Source organism: Halyomorpha halys, unplaced genomic scaffold, assembly GCF_000696795.3.
Source record: "Halyomorpha halys isolate HHAL.00 unplaced genomic scaffold, Hhal_1.1 Scaffold1113.1, whole genome shotgun sequence".
NCBI classification, from domain to species: Eukaryota; Metazoa; Arthropoda; class Insecta; order Hemiptera; family Pentatomidae; genus Halyomorpha; species Halyomorpha halys.
This window is the reverse complement of record NW_027105717.1, coordinates 91,759-116,926: the sequence shown is the minus strand read 5'-3', so window position 1 is coordinate 116,926 and position 25,168 is coordinate 91,759. Positions and strand designations below refer to the sequence as shown.

At 29.7% G+C, this 25,168-nt stretch overlaps 1 protein-coding gene across 7 annotated transcripts in view; it reads right to left on the bottom strand.

Annotated features, from left to right (window-relative positions):
• Positions 1 to 25,168, bottom strand: part of alpha-Cat (catenin alpha) — a 33,323-nt gene that overhangs the window by 6,513 nt on the left and 1,642 nt on the right. The window contains exons 3-18 of one of the 7 annotated variants that reach the window (XM_067053290.1): positions 23,732 to 23,898; positions 23,077 to 23,286; positions 22,816 to 22,992; positions 21,142 to 21,345; positions 16,615 to 16,644; positions 15,886 to 16,001; positions 14,871 to 14,988; positions 13,666 to 13,915; positions 13,391 to 13,591; positions 12,505 to 12,656; positions 9,907 to 9,976; positions 7,922 to 7,989; positions 7,092 to 7,273; positions 4,316 to 4,556; positions 3,661 to 3,777; positions 2,391 to 2,483 (exon numbers count right to left, since the gene is read on the bottom strand). In XM_067053290.1, coding sequence (XP_066909391.1) covers positions 2,391 to 2,483; positions 3,661 to 3,777; positions 4,316 to 4,556; positions 7,092 to 7,273; positions 7,922 to 7,989; positions 9,907 to 9,976; positions 12,505 to 12,656; positions 13,391 to 13,591; positions 13,666 to 13,915; positions 14,871 to 14,988; positions 15,886 to 16,001; positions 16,615 to 16,644; positions 21,142 to 21,345; positions 22,816 to 22,992; positions 23,077 to 23,286; positions 23,732 to 23,898 — 2,396 coding nt within the window. Of the gene's footprint in view, positions 1 to 2,390; positions 2,484 to 3,660; positions 3,778 to 4,315; positions 4,557 to 7,091; positions 7,274 to 7,921; positions 7,990 to 9,775; positions 9,852 to 9,906; positions 9,977 to 12,504; positions 12,657 to 13,390; positions 13,592 to 13,665; positions 13,916 to 14,870; positions 14,989 to 15,885; positions 16,002 to 16,614; positions 16,645 to 21,141; positions 21,346 to 22,815; positions 22,993 to 23,076; positions 23,287 to 23,731; positions 23,899 to 25,168 lie in introns of all 7 variants that reach the window. The other 6 variants (XM_014432774.3, XM_014432779.3, XM_014432776.3 and 3 more) reach the window with 6 other exon arrangements.

Sequence of the window (25,168 nt, the reverse complement as noted above, 5' to 3'; positions counted from 1 at the left end):
TCCGACTGACCATATAAATGTTGAGTTCAGTCAGCTGTTCTACATTTGCCATTGTTGCAACTCTCACCAGGTTTAGGTTAAGTTTCATCAACTCAGTTGCCATGGAAATGGCCCTTTACTAACTGAAATACCATACTTATAATCTGAGTTAGTCAAATATTGGCTATAGTAGAAATTAATAGCTAAAATTGCCATGGATACTATATTTATTTGTCAATGGTTCATTCATGAATAAGGGTCGTATCCATGGCAACTTTAGCTATTAGTTTCTAATATAGCTGATTTTTGCCAATCTCTGCTTATAACAGTAGTATTTCTCTTTTTTTATTTCTGTAAAAAATAGTTAGTAACTTTTCTTGTTTCAGTTTTATTAACGCTCTACTGTACTTAAAATTAAAATCATTCCTCCTTAATTAGAGTTTGATAATTAGCTTGTTAAAATAAATTTGGCACTACAACAGTTAATCGTTAATTTAACAAACCAAAGAAAAAAAATATATATATACAATGTTTACAAAAAGCAACAAAGATTAATAAATTTTACTTAGTCCTTATATTAAGTATAATAAAAGCTATTATGTTGTTCGTCTTAGATGCATGATGAAAATGCGAAATAACGAAATACTTAAAAGTTCAATTTCAAACTATCCTGCTTACTAACAAAATAAGTAAAACTATGCACTCATATGAATACATACATAAGTTCAACCAATAATTTAACTTAGGTTAGTGTGAAAATTTCTTTTAAATACACGCCTCGTTAAAGGAATGGTCAGTCGTCAATTTTCAAACTTCTATCATAGTTTCAAATATATATCACTCGGATAAAATAGAATTAGTGTCACTGTTATGTTCTCATTTTATAAAGGAAGGACAAAACAATTAACGCCACGACTACAACATTAACGAACTGTGCATTCACGACTAACAATGTTTTCATGAAAATAAGCTACATTTATATCTTTGACTTAATTTTGCTTTTTTTTTTTTTCTCACTTTCTTAAGTCTTCAATCTTTCAATCAAGACTTAAATTAATTGATATACAATAGAACCTCGCTAATCCAATTCTCAAGTAGTCTAACTCATTGAACCCAATCTCTAGAACTGAGATTATGCTAAAATTAAAAAATAAATAAATCTGAAAACGGAATTATTGGACAAAGCTGTGTTTTTTGTTTCTTTTACCTTGTACAATATTATAAATTAGGGCTGATCATTTGGAAGAAAGTTCATTTGCCTTACATATAAAAAATAAATCAGAAGAATTCTATGGCCCATTGTCTTAGAAGAATGGTTACAGCAAAAATCAAAACGAAGTTCGACATTTTTTTATTTTGGAAGAAAAATTTACTTCTTATCTTGGAGGGAGACAAGTATTCATTGATAAAATTAAACAATTTTCTATACAAAATATTTATTATACGTAGTGAATAGGTTTCCGACCTTTTACGATCCATCCCCTCAACTCATTATGAGGTAGCATTAGCAAGGTTCTACTGTACTGATAGTTGTAGCATTTCACCATATCACTTTTTATAAATACAAATAACAACAAATATAATGTTATGTCACAGGGAGATGATAAAAATGAAGATCTGATCAATTCACAGAAGATGTTTAAAATAACAATTCTGTGAGGGTGATTTCCCAAAAGAGATTAATTGATTTGATCAAATCTCTCAACTGTTTTAGTGAAAAGTTGAAATAATATCATTCAGATATTAAAAGTATTTATTTAGTAAACCATGCATTATAAAATGTAGAGTAGATAATACAATAGTTGTCACTGAAAAAAAAAAATTATTTATTTGAAACTATCTATTTTTTTTAAATAGATAGGTATTTAAGCTTATATTTTTAGTGAATGTAATTAGTAAATAACAATTTTCTTTCATTTTTATAAAATTATATTTTTTAAAAAAGTATCTAAACAATATTTTTTCATCTTTTCACTAAAATAGTAAAGAGATTTGATAAAATCACTTACTTTCTATCTGGAAATCACCTCACAGAGTTGTTATTTTAACATATTCCCTCAATTGATCATCTACCTTAGGGATTTGGTCATGTATCAATTTTCATCATTTCCTTATGACATATATATTATAAATAACTAAATTATATAATTGTTAAAATATTAATAATGTATTATTCACAAATGGGGCATGTAGAAGAAAAATATGCACCAACCACAGAGGTACTGCAATGAAGAAAACAAACAGGGAAAAAACAATCTTATGACTATTTATTATGTTATGGAAAAGAAAAAAAAAAACATGGTATCGCAATAACCAAACCATATTTCAAAACGAACAATAAAAACAGAATAGTTATTAAAGGACTAGTGACACAAAACAATAAACTTTCGCATTATTTTCATGCAATCTACCAGTGAAACGTTGTAGAGGACGGAAATCCTTTTGTTAACAGGAAAATAGAAAGAGCCGGTATCTCGGAAAAAACTCCCTTCTTCTGCAACTTCCTATGTACAAAATAAATTTAATCCAATTCGTATGACTTGTTTGTGGAAATATAAGCAACTACTTGAGAAAACTTTTCTTGGCATATATAAACAAATTAAACACTGCTAAAGATATCAACAGCAATATGTATAATATTGTTATGACTACAAAGCTTGAAATTGCAATATTATTAGTTTGTAAATAAAAAAAAAAAATTAGGAATAAAAAAAAACATTAAGCATTTATAAACAGTGTAATCTTGGTACTCTAAACACTCTAGTAATCCGAACTGACATAAATAAGAAAGTTACTTTTTTTGAGAAAACTCGGCAAGAAAATAACATTTTTGATTTCAAATAAAAATGCACACATGTAAAGGATGATCTTAAATTCTCAATCTATAGGCTAGTTATAATAATCACTGTGAAAATCGAAAGTGGACATTTTTAAAAAGTTTGAAAATCGGGTAATCTAATTCCAATGGAAGTGTTTATAATCTATTTTGTTGGAATTAGAAATACATAATATCTTTTTTATAAATCATTTGATTCTGTAAAACTAATTTAATTAATAGTAGGAATATGTATATACTAATTTTATTACAGAATTTACTGTTTTTTATCATGTTGGTAGCCAGTCCTCTTACAAAGTCTGAGAAAAGAAGCAGTGAAAAGGTTTCTGCAAAAGTCTCAACAGAAAAAAAATAACAGACTTCTTTAAAAAAGATTATTTTTTTTTAAAAAACCTCAAATTTCCAATAAAATATGTAAAAAAAAGAATTAAATAAGAATAATTTGTTACAGCCATATTGCTGAATTTGTTTTCCCTAATACTTTCAGTAATCCAAACACACCTCTGCAGCAATTAGTTTGGAATACCAAGATTACACTGTACTGAACAAATTCTTTTTTTTTTTTTTTTTTTACAAAAAATTAAATTACAAATTTTATGAACAATTCATGTTCAGTTTTATATTTCCTTATTTAAAAGAGGATCTAAATGATATATAAGCTAATAAATTAATTCTATACTCACTAAAATTGATGCTAACATCCAAGATGATTTTAGATTCTGTTTAGATATTGAAATGACTAACTGGTTTAAAATGAATATAAATTAATTTACAAAATATCTTTCAAAACCCTGATTTCAACTAATATTTATTAAGATAATTAAAATAAAAATATGACAACTTACCGATACTGTTCCTTGTCTGGGGTACTTCGTACTAGCAACATATGAAGATTTCACAGTCAGTACCACAGCGTTCATCAAATTTTTGGCTGCTTGAATAAGAGAAGTGGCACTATCGAGCTGAAAAATAATTACTTGATTAAAAAAAAGAAATGTACGTAAAATATCTTTCCTCACTTCTAAAGTAAAATATATAATTTGAAAGCAAACACCCAGTACTATATCAAGGAAGTATATAATAAAGAGATTGTGCATAGTTGTAACTTCTCTTCACAAGACATTTCATGAAATAAAATAGTTTCCTCTCTGACTGCCAAATCTGAAAAGAATCTGCCAAGTATTAAGGTCATTTTATTTGATTTTACAAATCTCGAAAAATCCTTAAATTTTGTGAGAGGTTAACATTTTTATTTTCTTAATCGATTATAAAGGTTATGTCCATGTTATAGTTTTAACTGAGAATTTAATTACTATGGCTGTTTCTGGCTTTTCTTGGATTTCCAAATGACACTAATAAACTAACTATGAATAACATAAAGTAAAAAACCTTCAGATAGAAATAAATAAGTAAAAATAATTCGGCAAATGATAATTTTTAAAATAAAGAAAATTATCTGAATATATATCCCCTTAAAATAATGTTTATATATTCACTCACCCCTGAAACAATAAGTTCACCACTTATGTTCTGAACGTCAGCCTTCACTTTCGAAGTGATGTTTAATTGATGACAGTAAAGTGCGATTCGTTGAAGATAGGCCAACAGATCTTTTTTGGTAGACGATTCTGGGCACTGATCGGCTATCTGCCTTGTTAATTTATCTAGTTTAGTTCCAGCTTCTGAAATCTTCTTAGCAGCATTAATCACGTCCATTGTTGTTTTCAAAGGACCTCGACCTCTGGAATATAATTATTAGGTTAAGTATTTAATGAAAACTTAAATTATGCTTACAATGAAAAAATTATATAAATATATTTAAAAAAAAAGAATTAAATCTAATAAAATTAACTTTACTACTGGGTACTATTTCTAATTTTGTTATGTATATAACCTTGAGGAAAAAATATACATTTTTAAATATTTTTTGAATAAAAAATCAAAACCTAGGAATACATTTTAGAATATAGAACTGGTATACAAAATCCTAGACTGACCACAGACAATTGTTCCAAGCTATTAAGTGTGAAAACCAGTGCAGATTTTATGGGATGATAAGGAGCAGATAGAATATCAATGATCCAACAACACTCCAACTTACCATGAGCATGGAAGCCTGATGGAATGGAACGTTAAAGCAGTAGTTAGACACACAAGTTTTCATACAAGTTCCATTTAGCATGAAACAGCTATCAGTTTACACACTAATAACTGTTTATTAGTTAAAATATTATTGACAACATGAGTATAAAATTCATTGTTTTGGCTAATACAGGTACAATTTAGAGAATTTTTTGTTCTTGTTTTGTAGAAAATTTCATTAGTTTTCAAGTGATTAAATAAACAATTTATTTTCTTATTTTGTTTGAGACAGGTAATTTTATTATTAATAACAAAAATTATCCAAAAGTCTCAACACTTCTTTATTAATCATCTAAATGTATCCAACATTTTGGCCAATCCAGCATACTTCTTTATTAATCATCCAAATGTATCCAAAGTTTCGGCCAATCCGGCATAATCAAAGACGATCTTAATTTTAGTTTTGCAGCGTAAACATTTGTTTATAAAACTTAGCTGGCTATTATCGTAGTAAAAATAAACCTGTATTTGTGACTGTAACATTTAAGTATAAAATATTTTCCTTACGAACACTATATTTTAATAGAGTATACTGTTATATTATATTTTTTAATAGAAAAAAGTGATAGTAAAGTACAGTGTAAGCAAAGAATAAATTTTATTATTAAATGTTATAGTGACAAATACAGGTTTATTTGACTTGAGAATAATAGCCTGCAGTTTTATAAATAAATATTGAAGCTCTGAAACTAAAATTAAGATTGTACTTGATGATGGCCGGATCGACTGAAACGTTGGACATATGATATGATTGAAAAAAGAAGAGTTGATATTTTTTGGATAGCCTTTTTCATTAATTATATAATTTATGATAAAATATATATTTAATGAGTAATGTATATATAAAATTTACTTTTTAACATAACTTTTTAAAATTAGTTTTCTCAGGTTTTGAGGAGAAGACATCGAGAGGTTTTATCAAAATTTTCAGAGTCATTATGGCACAACAATCAATAGAACAACAAATCTTTTGGTACACTGCAGAGTGTTGAGGCACACCACTATCATGACAGGATGCCCAATTTCGAACAAAAGCATTAGAGGTCAAAATCCTACAAATCAAAATAAGGGACAACAAAATCGGTCTACTTATTCAGGAGATAACCCACGATAAGACAGACACACAAGCAGACCGATGGCTAAAAATATGTTTTTGGACTTGGGGGCTTTAGAACGCAATTGAAAACAGCTCATCGAATTTTTGACCTCATTACAATACTTTTCCTACCTTGTAGCAGTAAGAAATAAAAATAGATTTTTTAAAACAATTAATATGTAAGAACCATCAAAAATTTGATATAGCTAATTTTACAAAAACGCTATTATTTTTTATATACTTTTTAGATCTAAGAATAAAATTAAAACAAAACTGAAGTGTTAATTATAATCTTAAGGCTAAATGTACCGTTTCATGGGACGCACCAGAATTTACTTTTCTATTTACTCCTGAACGGATGGTCCAATTTCAGATCTGAAAAGTGCATTTTGTAGTTTTTGAAAATAGAAGTTACTGAAATCAGGTTAAAAAAAATACCAATCAAATAATAAGGAAAATAAGACGAAAAAATATGAGTTAACGATAATTTTTTTAAAATGTGGCCTTATAGGCACTTGCAGAACCATTCACTGAAACCAAAGAGACATTCCGTGAAATTATGGCATTTATACAGTGATCGTAAAGAGAAAATACGTTTTTGTTTACAAATGGAAGGAAACGGTTTGAGGTAGTTACCGGCTGGAACGATACGGCAACTCAAGGCTGCTAAAACTAACTTTCTCATAGCAATACCTAAATTTGAGAATAGTCATTGTAAATTTGTATTGGTATTCTGCTATTATTTATTTCTACACTAATATTGAAAATAATTTCCATTAATTTTTTTCTCTTAGGTACTATCTAATTAGTATTAATAATTACTATTAGTAAATAATTACAACAAAAATTAATGAACCAATTTCATAACTTCTATGGGGTTCTAGATGGTAAATCGTTTTATTGATGGGAAATTTATTATTCCGTATTCAAATGAGAAGAAAAGTAAATTTGCCCCGAAAGTGCTGCCATCTCTTGAAAAAAAAAACTTACTAAAAATCGGTACATTTAGCCTTAAGGTTTATAACTATATATACTGACCTTGTAAAATCAGTCATTTCCATCATTATCATGCACATATGTTTCGCTAGGACAATGATGTCATTGCCTGTATCGTCCCATTTAGCTACTTCCCTGTCGAACTTCAATTTCTCTGTTCTGAAATATTCTACCTGTTGAGCGATTTTCTGCTTATCCTCTTCTGTCATCTTACGCATGGCTTCCTATAAGAATACGCAAAAATTAAATAATCTATGATAAACAGTACTAATTAAATAAAATGTTAGTAATTAACCAGTGTCTCAAATCGTTATTAATTTTTTTCAATAAATTTCACAATAACAGATACAGAAAAATTTTTACTTTTAAAATCAAAAGATAACTGTTGTGAAAGAGTTTCTATTTTAAAGCATTACTCGATAAAAATTACTAAAAAGCTGTTAAATGATTTTTTTTTTTAATAAAATAGTTTTGGGCCTAAGTGTATAGCCATTGCAATCTCTATGATAGTTGGAAACATGGCAACATTTTCTTTTGGACTAAGGCCATCATGATAGTTGATAGTACAAGTAGTGGCAGTAATTCAAATATTATAATAAAGCCCGTTTCCATGGAAACACTTCACATCATGGTAAAAACAGTTGCAAACATTGCTATGGTGGAAACAATAATAGGTGACAGTGCATATTACAGCATTGAAGCTATTATCATTTCAAGGCCAATTAAAAATTAAGAAACTTACTTCTATTTTACAAAAATTAATTTGTAATTGAAACTATTTTTGAAACAAAAATTAGAAGTTATTTTCAATATCTGAAATTAAAACTTTTATATAACATCAAGAAAGTTAAGCTTTTTCCGTTAAGACTTACCCTCGCTGTTGTTATACCACTGATTTCAGGATACTCATCAACACCATGGTCAGCAGTATGGGCACTAGCTGTAAACATTGATTAAAAATATTTCATACGTTAGCTATTTGACAAATCAGGCATTAAAAATAAAATAAGCACCATATAATAGAAATATACAGTTAGTGATAAAATTTTATTTGTACAAAACTTCAAAATTGTTAGTGTTTTCTGAAGTTTCATTAATTACTTTTAGGTAAAAATAAGAATAACTGTTTCTTCTTAAAAAGGTAGAGAAATATTTTTTCTTTTAAAGAAAAAAATAAACATGCATAAAAATAAATCAAAAATAATAATAAAAGGCTAGCCAAAATTTAAGGGCCAATGCTGATACAATCAATCAATGCCTACTTTTATACACACCATCCAAATCAAATCTGCAAGATCACCCTGAATGAAATCCTCCCACCTACGTTTCGGTCTACCCCTAAGACATTTACCAGTTGGCTCAGCCCTTATTAACTTTTGAGTGATTCAATGACATCAGCTCCATTACTTTGGTTGGGTGCAGTTCATTCAATTTGAGGCTCTTGTAGCAGAGTTAGTTGAGGGATCACCTCAGTCTCATGTCTGCAGCAGACTAGTTTGTTCCTAGCCTGGGCAGGTTGACTTTTTTCTCATGAAATCAAAACTCAGCCCTTCCAATCTGGTAATAATAATACAAACTCACACATTTGGGCTTTGTGTACCCTTGAAATTCTATGATAAACATATCCTTCTTCGGTTCAAATATATTGAGTTAAACTTTATTTAAAAAAATCTTAAGGCGCATATCTTTCCAAAATATGAGCGGTCATATTTCTTACATGAAACGAATAGTAGGAAGGAAAATAGTTGAGTAAATTTTAACTTTTCAAGTTACTGAACAGAAGCCAAATAATTTAACAACTAAAAAATAACAAGAATTTTCAACTTTATTCCCACATTAATGAATTTTTTCTAGTCATCAACACACTAAATTCTTAAATTTCTCTACCTGCTCGAATATATTCCCTCCTATAACTATATCATTGCAATTTTCACCAATTCTGTAGCTAACCATACTTTTGGTCTAAGCAATATTTATTATGAGATATAATTTCCAGTTTTCATCAAGCTAACTATATTTAGTTTTATAGTTTCCATGCCTTGTTAAATGAAATTCTTACATAGAGTTGCAGGAAAAACAAGAGACCGCATAAGAAATAAAAAAATTAGGGAGGAGCCAAAAATGTTTATGCTAAAATACACCCTAGAAAAAAGACACGTGGTTCGGTCTTTCTTGTTGTTTGAGCGAGGACCAGGAACCCAGAAAGGTGATGGAAGTTCGAGCTACTGGCAATAGGCCATGCGGAAGGCCTAGACTTTTATATCAAGAGTACATTTAAAGGATTGGAGGAAATTCATTCCAATAGTTGAAGCAACTCTGCAAGAGCAGTGAGACTTGGCAGATTTGGAATGAGGCCCCTCTACAGTAGAATATGGCATAAAGGAGGAAGATAGAGAAGAAAAAATTTGTTATACTCTTGACCCAACTTACCTAACTAGAATATAAGAATAAAGCTATCATAAGAATAATCAAACACTTAATACAAAGCCACTGTCTGTACCTGGCATATAAATACTTAATATAAGGCCACTGTCTATACCAGACATATAAACACTAAATATAAATCCACTGTCTATACCTGGCATATAAACACTTAATATACAGCCACTGTCTATATCTGGCATAGAATAAATTGAAATAAAAGCAATTAGCATTATGGAAGATGTTAAAGAAAGCAACACCACCCTCACACACTTGAATCGAAATGGAAATAAAAATTGTCTTACGTCTAGTCTTGGTATCAATTGTCATGTTGTCCTCACATGGTTCGAACTCCGTGTCCGTGTCTAACTCTTCAGAACTCTGAAATACAAAATGGCATATCTAATATTATTTAATGATCAGGTAAAAGGCTTACATTTGCTGCGAGTTTCGAACGTGTAGTGTTCGTCTAACTCGACTTCTTCCGGATCAAGTTCCTCGTCCGTCTGAAGAGAGGGGTTAGCAATGAAAAGAGAGAAAGGGTTAATATGAGATAAGAAGAAAGAAAAGAAAAAATGAATAATTCTACTAATCAAACACAACTGTAATACTGTCCGATACCAAGGTATCAATTAGCAAGCTAATAAAATCTGAAGATACTTTTATGACTTGTTAAAGTATGTTTTGATCCAACAGTTGGGCTGAAAAGTTCATAGACTAACATAGAAAACAATTGTTTGTAAAATTAATTTGAATTTATTATTTAATATAGTTGCTTATGAGGGTGATACAATGATTAGACAATTTTTCAATACCACTTTTTATAGTATGATTTGTCTTTAACCTTAAAATAGGCCTCAGTTTCGGTGATTAACTCTTCGTTGGCGCTAAATTTCTTTCCAGTGAGCATTCTCTTGAGGTATCAGAACAGGAAAAAGTCACTGGGGGCCAGATCTGGAGAATCAGTGGATGCGGAAGCAATTCATAGCCCGATTCATGAAATTTTGCGATCATTAATTCATTGTTGTTTTTGCTCGATTGCGAGCTCGCATGGCACCCACTTTGCACAGAGCTTTCACATACCCAAATATTCATTCACGATATGTCCGACACATTCCTTTGATAAGACTTTAGAGTCTTAGCTATCTCGATCAACTTCACTTTACGTTCATCCAAAATTATTCTGTGGACTTTTTTGATGTTTTCGTCAGTAACAGCCTCTTTGAGGCGTCCACTGTGTCCATCATCCTCAGTGCTTATTTCACCTTGTTTAAACTTAGCAAACCACTTCTCAATTGATTTTCCTGGTGCAGAATCCGAATAATGTTTATCAAGCCAAGCCTTGGCTTCAACAGTATATTTTTTTTTCAACAAAAAGCAATGCTTTATTAACACAAAAAATTCCGTTTTATTCATTTTTTTCAAACTGACAAAAATTCACTCAAAATGCTATATCTAACAAACTATTAGTCCGACAGCTGTCAAATTTATACATGTATCTTTTGATGGTTAGGGCTAACTAAAAGTCATGCGGATTTAATACTGGTAGCGCCATGTATGTGTCAGCCTATGAACTTTTCAGCCCACCTTTTGCTTCATCTAAAATCACCTCAAAATAAATAACATGCACAATATATATAGATGAAATATAAATAAATTTAAAAAAAGGGTTAAGTAATAAGATGAACATAAAAGTATTAGATAACAGGATAATATTATCACTTCATTATCAAATAAAAGTAAAATAAATTGTTCCATATTTAGAAGGTTAATAAATCATAAAGCATTGATGTCTTCACAGCCTAATAGATTTTTTCAGGGCTTTTTGCAAGTTTGGTTTTATAGCATATGTGCTGTTTCTCTCACCATCCAGTGGCTTACTTGTTGCTTATTACCATTCCTTATACAAAATTGCTGTGAAGTTCAGAGTCAATCATTTATTTAAATTTAATTCTGTATTTCATATCTGAAGATTTAAGACCTCAAGATTTCTATAATAGTTTACAGCAGGTTCGATTATTCTTTTCTTTCAGCTTCTTATCCTACATACTATGATCCTAATTTCCATATTTATGAACTAAAATAGAGACGATATTAATATACTCTGCAACTATCAACCCGTAAGTCATCAGTGATTTTTATACAACCTGTTATATGCTTTGAATTATATGTAACAAAAAACTATACTTTATCAAATTAGAAATATTTATGATATGAAAATATTTTTATTGTATTCATTTCTAACAGAGGCAGATATTGTAAAAGGAGATAAAATGTATAACAATATCATAAAACTGATATGATAAACCGAAAAATTGTTAAGTCCAAAAATTCATTTGACATTAGTGACTTAAAAATGACCGAAATATACTCACTTCAGCACGGTCAGGAGTGTGCTATAATCGGAGCTGATTATCAAAACACAGTAAAACGTAGAGAAGGTAACAATAAGGTTTTCACCTCAAGTGTTCATTACTTTATCGCTTCACACACAGCAGGGTTAATGTTTATTTCTATTGAAAAGTTATATTATATTTTAACTGCAACTGCAAGTGTAATAACACATTTAGCATTTAGCACAAGTTGTACGAATACCTCTATTATATAAATAGTAATTATTTTTTAATAATTAGTTGAATTTGAAAAAAAAAAAAACAACAAACAAAACAAGGATTTGATAACTTTACAATACAAAAAATGATACAGGTACAAAAGTACTGTTTTAACCAGAACAAGCCGAAATGAAAAAGTAACAAAAAAAAAGTGGTAAAGCTAACACAATCCAAATCTTTTTTTTTTTATCTTTCAAGTTCATTTTAATTGTAGTGATGCCCTTTATGTGGTAGCCAGCCATACATCGTTGCGAAAGGAGTCACATATCCTAATAATAGTTATTTCAATACTAAATACAACCTTTAAGCTAAGGGATACTGGCTAAACTAAGTTTTACAGGATCCTGATAGCTAATCCCACTAAAGGATACTACATTAATTATGAACATGCAACAAATAATAATGATATATTAAAAACTTACCCTGTTCATTAGAACAGCTCTTCTTATTTCTCTTACACCATCATAGACCAAACGAGAGGCATCTATAAACTCGTTTTCATCAACATCTTTAGGAGGATTTGAAGATAGAGCATCTACAGCAACTTCTACTCTTTGAGCGAAATTCGGCATCACTAAAAGAAAAAAAAACATTAAATTTTATTTTGTTTCAATATTACTAAAAGTCAGATATTTTTAAAATCACTATAACTGAGTCAATTAAGAAGTTAAGTAATGAGCATCAGTATGGTTACCATGACAAACTATTACATAATGGTTTATTATTCAAATTAATTATTTAATACAACAGTAAATAAAAAATTATAAAATCTGTTATGACTGCAAAGTCCATTAAAAAAAATTGCTTGCTTTATCTTCGTTAATGTTTCTTTTTAAAATGAGAGTATTTGTAAATCATAAGACCGGGTAGTGGAACTTAAACTGACATTAGCTCAAATAAAATGGGTTATCATCGGTCTCGCGGAAACAAGGTGAAAATTCAAAACTATTTGTGAAATGAAGGACGGAATGCAGCTCACCCATTCTCACTCAACTAAAGGATTAGCTGGTGTGGGATTCCTAGTAAGTAAAAAACTTTTACAAAAAGTAATCGATTTCCAAGAGTTCAACACTAGAATAGCTATATTTACGATAGATTTAGGTAAAGATAAGATTTTTTTTGTTTTTCGGATTTATAAGATATCAAAACTTAAACAGCAATTATTTAAATTCTTCCTTTGTTACACCGTCTATGCTTATCATTATATTCAATAAATTCCAATAAATAAAATGTATTAAAAACAAATAAAGGCAATTTTTTTTTTTTAATTTGCTACCTTCTTTCATTAAAAATTCAAATATTAACTACCTTGCTCTCTGAGAACTTTAATAGCTTCTAGAACTCTTTCTGTGTAAATTCCTGGTTCGTAGTTGTCCATTTCAGCAGTAACGACATTAGCTACACGAGCTGAACGACCCCTTATGGCACCAGCTGTCCTGTCTAAGGAATCTCCATCTCCCTCTTGTAAGGCCATGACACACTTGTTAACATCTTCTAGGATATGGTTCTCTATAAAAGAATAGTGAAAATTACAATGAACATAATTCATGCAAAAAATTTACATGAAGGTAGCAAGGAATTACCAGAAACAGCTAAGAAATCATCAATTGTAGTTATATCATCGACAGCTTCAGTCAAAACTCTAACTTGAGACTCCCAAGAATCCCTGAAGACGTCCATATTCTCCTGAGCAACTTTTGATTTTGGTCTAGCTCCAAGGATACGAGCTGCATTAATAACTTGAGGGCAGAGAGCATCTATCTGAGCAGCAGCGTAACGCACCATTTTAACTCCATCCTCGTTTCCAGACATAGAGCATGCTAAATTGGCAACCTATAAAAAAAAAAATTGTGATTAAATTTCTACTACTTTATGTATCATATGAAAAATGTGATGAGATTATAGACAGGGAAAAAAAGTTAAAAGGAATCAAAAAGACAGAAAGATATATAGACTCAAGTGAATTAAACTCTCTTATTAAGTTATCTATTCAATTATTGTTTAAGACAAATAATTGAATTTCATATATAGGTTAGTGAATGTAAAAACTTAATATTGCAATAATAACCATGGAAGCACAAAAATACTTCTTTACAAATGCGTTTACTTATAAGTTTTCTTCACTCTCAATTATCTTCTATAACTTTAGAATGTTAGATATTTATTAATTTCATTTAAATTTTTATCTTTCCAATACTATGTCATAAGTCTATGTTAAAACTGTTATTTCTAGACTTGGGAAATATCTCTCATTTAGCTAATTATCAAATTCCTTAATAACTTATATCTATCCACTTTTTACTACTAACAATTAGAAATGGTTAATTATTTCAAATAAACGACACAATTAAAGGTATTTTAGAGGGAGCTATTTTGAAAATTCAGCATTAACTATGATAAGACCTAATATGTTATATATACAGGTATCTTAAAATGTGTTTATCTGTAGAAAACTCACATCTGTACTTTTTCATCATAGCAATACTTCTCCATACCAAATATTTCATATTTGGGCAAGCAAAAGTAATATGAATTACAAATATTAGAATTAATAATAACACAACTTCAATTGATCTACTTTACTCTCAACAAAGTTTATTTTAATTTTAATTTATTTGTCAACGTTTCAGCCCTTCAACCTTTATCAATAAACTTTGTTGAGAGTAAAGTGGATCAATTGAAGTTGTATTATTATTAATATTAACCACTTTCAAACAATCAATAAATATATTAAATTAGAAAACTAAATATTGGAATATTACGTGTCAATTTAAAAAAAAATAAATACCTCAACAAGTTTATTAGCATGCTCCTGAAAAACAAGTGCATATTCTTCGACATCTTTCTCATTACCGGCTCTTGCAGCTTCAATTAAAACTAGGAGAGGAACACTAGTCTCAAGAAAGCTAAAACAAGAAAAGGAAATATGCATTAATGTATTTGATGCAATCGTAAATAATTTCTCTATTTGTAATTCTTACTAATTAAGCACATATATTTAAAATGGAGATATGGTTGACACTGAGTAAAATCAAGACAATAGTTGTGGGTGAGGTCAGGAATGGCAAACGTTAATTAATAATAAGTGGGTTATAACTTTCTTCCCATGTGCTCTTCAATTCTAACAAGCAAACTTTAGAATAGTATAGTTCATTTATAACAACACCAGTTATAAGGAACAACTTTCTGTAATGAATAAAAACTCCGGTCCCATGAAATTTCATCTGTAATATGTAGATATATATATAAATAGGTATATAATATCAATAGATATTATAGTAAATAGATATATATAAATATCAAAGGCATGTATTCCTTTGAGCCTTTGAGCTGCCTGGTATGGGTTATAAGAAGCCATACTAGGCAAAATTTAAACACAACTAGCTGCTGCCTGTAATTATAGAAATATTCTCCATTTTTTTTTTTAACCCCTCAGTCACTTTGGAAATGAAAAATTGGTAAGTCTTATTATTATTAGTATTAAGTTTTAACTTAATACTTGTCAGTTTGATCGGATATTTCTTATTAGTTTTTAAATAGAAAGACACTACCCCATTCCAATCAAGAAACTACTTGGACAATAGTCAAAATCAATATTAATGTGGACCATGGCTTACATTACATAAAATATAAACAAATATTGAATAAACAAATAACACAGCAAATGGTTACAATGAACACTATTGATAATACAAAAAATATGACAATTCCTTGAAGTTGGTTATAACCTATTAATACTGTGCAAATTAATAATGATTTGAAATTTTACAACTTTTTTTAATTTAAATTAGTATCAACATTACCTATCGGAAACATGGTCAACAACTGCCTTCCGCAATTGTCTTCTTAAATCCCTTGTCTTACGACACATGTGGTCAATAGCTCTCTCCAGACCTTCGCTTTGTTCCTTATGGCTCATCTAAAAATTCAAAATATATTAATAAAATGAATAATTGCCTATGCTCATAATAGGCTAACTCTCATCTCCAAACAATTGACAATAATACCATATAATACATGATAATGATAATGTAAGATGAGGGAAGGGCAAAATGATAAGACAGAAATAAAATATTACCATTTACAATTATTTAAAAAAAAAAAAAAAAAAAATCAATTCAGATCTCAGCATCCTCGAGGCAAGGCCCAGTGGATGGATGAGACGTATATGCATTTATTTCCTATATGTGCAGGAAGCGAAAGTGAACAGGCGTTACTGTGAAATCAAGTCCAGGATTCATGCTAATTAGTGGCATTCATGCTTCACAACACGTCCTCTTTTTCTTTTTTAATTGTAAAAATAAATCACTCACTACAAACTAATATTATCAGGTGAATATGATTAATTTGGTCATCTATTATTCCAAAATTAAAACTGGAAATTTCCTTTAAAAATAAATATACAGGCTAAAAAAAACAAAAAAAAAAAAAACCTTAAATCTTTCGGTCAATAAAACAAACAAAATAAAATGTTAGCTATAATATGGCAAGTTAACCATGACAGAACTAAAGAAAGAAGAAAAGCGTCGTACCCTTTTTCCACCCCTCTGCATTTGAATTTGCTAAAAAAACAAAACAAAATAATGACATTACAGAAATAAAAAAAATTTCTTTTCTTTTTATCAAAAAAGCTTAACAATAAAACATAATGCGAATATGTAACTAGCTAATTTTGAACAAGCATTGTACAAAATTGATCTTAAATTTGTGAGAGAAAACAATATAATTCAAGTTGTTGGTAATGCAATGTAAACTTCATGAGAATAATGAAGGAAATAAGAAAAAATAAATGGTATGTTAGTATAAATAATAAATTGTATAATAATCCATAATTATAACATTGTAATGAGTGTATGATTATGATATAACTATTTCATGGAAACTTGATGCATTTGGGACCTGAATGAATCTTTAAACAATCTAACCTGAATATAAAGCATTATATTAGAATAATTGTTGCTTCGCCAAAACCAGAGTGTAATTTAAAAAAATAAATAATAATGCTAGAAAAAAAGTAAAATTAACTACAATTTATTTTATACAATCTACGTAAGAGTCTCAATAGTCTATTACGTTCATTAGTATGATGCTTTGCTCACTGGAATGTTCATGTAGTCACACGTTGATATGGGTGATGGAGAGGCAAAGAAATACTCGTACTCTCTCAGTTACTACTATCTGCCTATTACATGGATTATTACTTTCCATTGTAATAAAAGACAATCTTTATTATCATCATATTTTCTTTTATTATTCTATCATTTTTTTGTAGTGTTTAAATGGTACTTGAAGTTTAATTATGTCTGAGCGCTGTAGAAGAGGAAAATTATAACACAAAACATTAACTATGATATAAAAAGGAGTAAATATCAAAACACTGGACAAGGATGAAAAATTTATTATCGCTGAATTTAGCGAGTTTTGGACCAACAATATAAGACATTAAAAAGAATTGTTAAAAAATCAAGAGTATTTGTGAATGATCATTAGTGAACGATTTGAGCACCAAAGACAATGAGAGGATAAAAGGCTTTAATGTAAAATGCTTTGTGTACATGGTTTCATTGTCTTCCTACAGTTGAACATTTTTATTTAACTTCTAGTAATCTAATAAATCACCATAGGCCTATATGTGTCCGATTTTAGAGACTCAACTGTAATAGTACTAAAAATAATTTTAAAAAAAAACAACAGCAATTAAATGTCTAAAATGTATTCAATGAAAAATTATTAGAAGAATAACACTTCTGTATACTTCTACAAAGTGACTAAGATTTGTCACTCAACATTGAATCATAATAATATGTAAGCTACATGAAAAGTTCATTAATTCCCCAATCTATAATATTGAGATAATCAACACAACATAATAATGAATGAAATGATGTTTTGTAATGCAGTACATATGTTTTGTAATACAGGCAATCCTCATTTTACATTGAGAAGTTTTAGGTCGTTTCAGAGTTAAGTCATGAACTAATTTTCTCCAAGAACCATTTTATATCACTAAAATTTGAAGTTACAGGGTTAAAAATTTTTTTTTTTATTATATAATAAAGTACCATCTAAAGTGTTATGAAAATCAATTAGAATGACAAATAAAGCTATTTAAATTGAGTGCATATTAAATAAAAGTGTTTATAGACGAACTAAAGGCAGCAAAATATGGTGTTACATGTAAATATACACTGTTGCCTAAAGTCAAATTTATCTTAGGGCAATTTCCAAGGAACAGAACCTGATGTAAGTACGAGGAGGACTGCATGTATAAAATAATAGTAGAAGTATAAGGAAAAGAAATAATGTTTCATTTTTAAGACCCAATTAAGTAATCACTCACAAGGAGAATCCATCATGTATCCTCACCGATTTTGATCAAAATGTTTTTGGTGATTCTCCATTGAAAAAAATGGGCTCTAGAAACTAGACAAAAACACAAAAAAATTGCTTACTTATAGATCTCAAGTTTGGAAAATGTGATGAACATAAATTATCCACTAAAACATTTGTTTTTTTAGTAGAGTAAAGGAAAAATGCAATTGATAAAAATAATTGCTTTTGAATTAAATCAATTTTTAAGAAATGTTTAAATTACTAACTAAACTAGCCCTGGTAGCATGCAATTGGCCTTATAGGCGCTGCAGAGCTTTATATAGTTAGATAGTCAATAAATAAAAAAAAAACTTGTCTTAAAAATTTTTTACACTAAAAATTACAGTAATTTTTTATTCAGCATGCAGAAAAAGCATAATATTGAAAATAATGAAAACAAAAAACATTTTTTTCAGGTCTGAGGGGGCTCAAAATTTTTAAATTATGGTTTGGTTAAAAGCTCTATATCTCGAGCTTCAGTTAGTCCAATTACGAAGTTCTTGGAATCATTAGAAACAGAGTTTCTTCTTATCTACATCTACATTAATAGTCATACCATTTTATCATCACGTCAGTATGATACAAAATTAATTTTAAAAAATTTAGGTTTTTTATTAGTACATGTGTCATGGCCGCTAGTGCAGTTCACTGTTCAGATCGCTCTACAATTGTTACTGTGTCCTATGGGTAATTGCCCGAATCCTGCTCTCATACTTCGTAGAAGGTAAGTCTATAAACAGCTGAACATTTTTATAAACTCATATAGTGGAGGTGTGTGATTATTAAAAATTAACAAATAACAATTGATATTCGTTAACTAGTGACAAATCATTATGGTGGACGACTAAATTGTTGCTGAATTTTTAAAGACTTTAACTATCCTCTTCTCACCGAATCCCAAAGCTGGACCAGAACTGATGAAGAAAAATTGCAAATATTCGGACACCTTTCTAAAACCTTTATTCCGCATCCAGATATCCTTAACCCAATTCATCTTGAATGTATTGCAGCAGAACTAAATATTCCACTCCAAATGACCCTTCCATCTAAAGCATTTCATCCATCAGAAATATCCAGTATCATTCAGAGATTACCTAACTGCAAAGCTCCTGGATATGGACCTAATAACATCCCATATCCTAAAACTCCTTCCAAGAAAAGCCATCCAATTCCTCACCTACATATATAACACCGTTCTCCGTTCCAGACATTTCCCTGACCCATGGAAATTATCTATAGTCAAAATGATACCCAAACCCCATAAGTCAGCAGAATACCCATCCTCCTACTGTCCTATCTCTCTATTACCTATCATGGGCAAAATCCTCGAAAAACTCATTTTGAAACGCTTATACCCCATCCTTGATTCCAATCATATAATACCAGATCACCAATTTGGATTCCGCACCTTACATTCCACTATACAGCAATGTCTTCGTGTGGTGGACATTGTCTCGACTTCTTTAGAGCGCAGAATGTACTGTGTGGGAGTCTTTTTCGATGTAGAACAGGCTTTTGATCGAATCTGGCACCCGGGACTGCTTTACAAACTCCGTGAATTCCTACCTCCTACATACTTTCTCATTATTCGTTCCTTTCTCACTGACAGATTATTTAAAGTAAACCACAACGGTTCCTATTCATCCCTCTTCTTTCAGTCCGCTGGTGTTCCTCAGGGTAGTATCCTCGGTCCCATCCTCTAAAGAATCTATACAGCAGACATCCCAACCAATCCTAAAACTATCCTCACCACGTATGCGGATGACACATGTGTGCTCGCTGTTAATAATAACCCTTTAATTGCATCCCAAACTCTTCGATTTCGAATATTACAGCACTTACTAGACAAAGTTCCAAACTTCCCATTCATTAAAAAAGACTTGATTTAAATGACAATTATAAGGCCTATCTGGACATACGGTGTTGAGCTTTGGGGCTCCACTAAACCTTTGAATTCCTATTGTATTCAATCCTTACAATCCAAAATCCTTCGTAAAATCCTCAATGCTCCTTACTTTGTCACAAATAAAATCATACATAAAGACCTCAATGTTCCATATGTAACCGATCTAGCCCGAACCAGATATCAATCCTTCCATTATAAACTCCCTAACCACTCAAACCCATTAGTTTCCAACCTTCTTTCCTCTTTCATTTCTGTCAATCCTCCGAGGCGTCTGAAAATGGGCTCTAGACCTTATATCGTAAAAATGTTTTCAGAGTGCTACCAATAGGTAGTTTCTCTACACGACTGTACCATACTCAAATTTATCAAATTTATTTGTTGTATTTTATGCACAGTTGTAAATATCAATAAATAAATTTTAAAAATCTAAAATGTTAGTTTAGTTAGTAATTTATATATCTTTTGGTTTTTAATGTTTGCATTTTAATTTGAATCTGTTCTAGAAAACAAATGGTTTTGGTGGAAGATTCATGTGCATATCATTTTCCAATCTTGATATATAAAATAAAGCAATTTCAGAGGGTTTTATTTTTTTTCTCTCAGATCTCAGGGTCCATTGGATAAAAAGATTGGATATGGATCGATTTTTTTCTCAGAAAAAAAGAATTACTAAAAATTTTTAATCAAAATTGATCAAAACACCTTGAGCAGCATTCCTTATATGATTTAAAAATTTTAATAAAAAAAAAAAAATTACAATCAATACTAGAGAAGCACTTACATTAGCCATATATTCAGATAGGAGGTCTTGAAGAGCTTGACGAACAGCATTGCACTCGGCCACAATGCGCTCTCTTCTCTCGTCCCTCGTGCAAGAAGAGTCTGCCATGAGCGCTGCGCCACTTATAATGCTCTCTAACCTTTCTTCGAGAGATGGTCTAGTAGCTACTTCAGAATAAGCCAGAGGTTCCATTACCATACGTTCCTAATAAAAGTTTACAATTCAATTATGGATCATAGAGACATGGATAATGTAATTACACTTATGATATTAACTATGAATTCACAAGATAATATGGTTAATTGCTTAAATAAATAAGTGGCAATCCAAGAAAATATAAATTAAGATTGCTTAGAATTACAAATCAGCAATAATTATTAAATTTTATTATTTACTTTTATTATCGTCAATTCATAAATTATATCTTCTAAAGGAAAATTTAACTTGCTATACCCCAGTAGGTTTTTAGTATTGAGGTAGTTTTAAAGATAAAGCGCTTTGACTGAAAAATTAAATTTTTTAACGTCTTGAAACAGCTGTTTTTGTTTTTTTTTATTCCCCTAACTATGCCTGACAGACTCATCAATTTTGACTATTAACTATATATGGATAGTTTTCATAAAAGTATTAGAAAATTGGTGTGAAATCACTGACTTTATTTTCCTCTTGGGCTCTTGCATTATTAAGAAATAATTATTCTACACTTTTTAGAATACAATTTTTTCTAGTTTACTACCATGCTGTTATTTTGAATTACCTAACATAAATAGGTTTTTGGTCATTCCTTCATACTCTACAAAAATTTGATTTAATTAAAAAAAACAATTTAAATGATGTCCATATCTGTACGTAATTGGACTACTGTTCAAATGAACTTTCCTATTGCATTTGAGGTATACCAGCAGTATTACAATGACCCTCTATAATTTGGTCTACATGAAGAATGGATACAGAACAAATTAGGAGCCTGAAAATTTAGATCAAGAAAGCCCACTAATGTTCTATCTAATAGTAAATCATGATAAAAAATTAAACAATTTTAAAGTTTTAAACAAAACAGCTCAATGGCTCCATACATTCAAGGGATAAGTAATATTTCATTTTTACTTTATTTTGTGGTTTTGGGATAATGATTGTTCCTGATTAACAGTTTTAATAATGTCTAAAATAATTTAAATCATTGTTAAATGAAATATGTTCAATAAAACTAATATAGAAATAAATAAATGAAACTGAATGTTCAGAGCATAGTTTACCAACTGGTATCCTGTGAAATATTTTAAGTAATATATCCGCCACCCTAACCATCATCCTACAATTTATTACATATGGTGAACTATAAATCTTGTAATATTTAAAGTACAATAAGGAAAAAGAGATGATAATTTCAATTTTATTTTTTTTTTAAAAATACAATTACTTAACATCTCTAACTATAAGTTAAAGGTTTGGTGGGGCTGTATCAAACCATCTGTCACAATGAGAAACCTATTCCAATAATTGAATTACTGTTTTTATAATGATAAAAAACAGCTAATGAGAAATAGATATTCTGAAAATAAAAAATAAACAATTTACTACAATCTGCAGAACTCAAATAAGACAGCATTATTTTATTTGGGTTGTAAAAATTAAAAAAATGTACAATAAGTAAAAGACAAGAAAAATCATTACATCAAAATCATCCAGAGCAGCTGCAAGCTCACCAGGCCCTTCGTAAGGGTTAGTAGTGATGGAAGGGCCTTTGCCCTGAGCTACGTCACTGATGGTATTGACAGCTTCACAAACTTGTTTGAAAACATAATCACGGTTCGCCTTAGCAGCAGCAAGTTCAGGATGTCTGACGTAGACCTACAGAAGAATAAAATTATGTTAATTAATGCAATTATAAAAATTAACAAAAAAGGTGAAAAATTTAATATAAATTTATGTCACCTTTGATGCAGTCAGTAGCATGGTGGAATGTTTTTTCAATACAGCACGTGCTGCAGCTAAGTCATCCCTTAACTGAGAATCTTTAAGCTCAAGCTGTCGTTTGGCAGCCTGAGACATTAACTCAGAAGCATTACGTCCAAATGCTTTTATATTTTCAAGTAGTTCGGGTTGGCTTGAAGCATTCTTAACTTTAACAAGATCATCTTCAACCTGAAAGTTTAAATAATATATTTGACACATTTGTGCATGTGGTAATACACAAAAAAAAAAATAAGAGGGTAAAGAGATTTGTATATATCTGAAAGATTTACTTTAGGAAAAGTTTCTATTCAAATCATGTCTGACATCGACAACAATAAATAGATATTAATTCAGAAATGAACATTGCTATTCTTTAATTAAAAGTCTGAAACATTACTGTATCTTACATTTATATTTGTGGATTTAAAAATTTAAGGTTCTTAAAGTTTGTTGTAAATTGTACAGTGGTTCCTGAGCATTGTAATCCATTGAGCTTATGGAGATTCTCTGAATTTATCATAACTAAATAATATGGAACATAGACCAACATCGCATTATGCTGGGAAAAAGTTTTTGTTTTTATAAATTGTAATGTACAATTTCAAAATGAAAATACGATTGGCATGCAACTTACAACTCTGAGAGACTTTAACAGGAGATGCACATCCACCATATCAGCAAGTATCAACAGCCTTGTGACAGCAGAAAGCAAGTTGCGGGCTGCTCGTACCATATTGCCTCGTTTTATGGATGAACATGGATCATCAGCAAATTCTCTCGCAGCTGCGCTCATGGCTTCCCCTATTAAATGAACATAAAAATTTAAAAGACTCCATGAAACAGCATTAAACATGAATAACATAAATCTATACATTCCAGCCTAATGGCCACACAATTTTTTTTTTTTTGCAACATGTGCCATTATTCAATTTGAAATAAGCAATTTAAAAAATTAATGAACCATCACTAAATTGATGAAATCTATACCCAAAAAAAGTTTGAAAGCTGTTTAAAAATATTTAAAAAATGTTATAAATCACTACCAAGTCGATTACATATTTATTTTGCTACTTATGACAAGTCTCAGGCCTGAGCTCACTAAAGTATCAATAGCTATTAACTAACAGCATAAAAATAGTAGATTAACTTGTCATTAGTAGATAGTTTAATTCATTTAATATTGAGGAAGGTTGGCAATATAATAAAATAGAATGATCACAGTCATAATTTTAATTTATGAGAAGATGGTCGGGGGTGCAGTCAGCAATGATAAATAAATAAACTAAACTTACTTATTTGTCCCGACATTTTGACCTAAATTTCAGGCCTTCATCAAGTCTAAAAAACAAAATGAGATAACAACCTTAATTCAGAGAAACATAAAAATTAAAAGAAGATAATAATAAACAAACTTGGAAATATAAATAACAATAAATTAAGTAGATAGTAGTTGATTGACATGAATAGAAGATAAAATATAATATTGTAGAGGTAAGAATTATACAAAATAAATGCTAAAAAAAAAAAAAAAAGTAAAAAAAGACAGGCTTAACGAAGATTCAGTTTGAAGTGATTAGGGACAAATTTATTCCATAAATAGCAGGCAAACGAGTATTAAATAAATGAGCAAATAAATACATTTTATTTATTTGTGTATCTTTGCTGACCGCACCCCACTCCCTCCTTTCCTTCACCCTTCCCCCAACCACCTTCTCCTCATAACAATTCAATCTACAGTTGACTATTAACACCTTTTTTTTAATTTATATATATTCATAAATGTAAACATTCTTAAACTGCTCCATTTTCTTTCTGGTATTTTAAGTTAAACTTATTTTTTTAATAAAAACTATAAATGAGAAACTAATTGTTTAAAATGATTCATCGATTAGGACATATATAAATATGACCCTTCTTATTTTGAAAAATTTTTTTTAATAATAAGAAAAATTTATCTTATGACTGTCAAAAAACATTTATTAGGTACAAAGAAAATGAACTGAAACTAATATTTTATAAGAGCAGGATTTAAAGACAGAAAAACTGGTCAGTTAATTCTGTTATGTTAGAA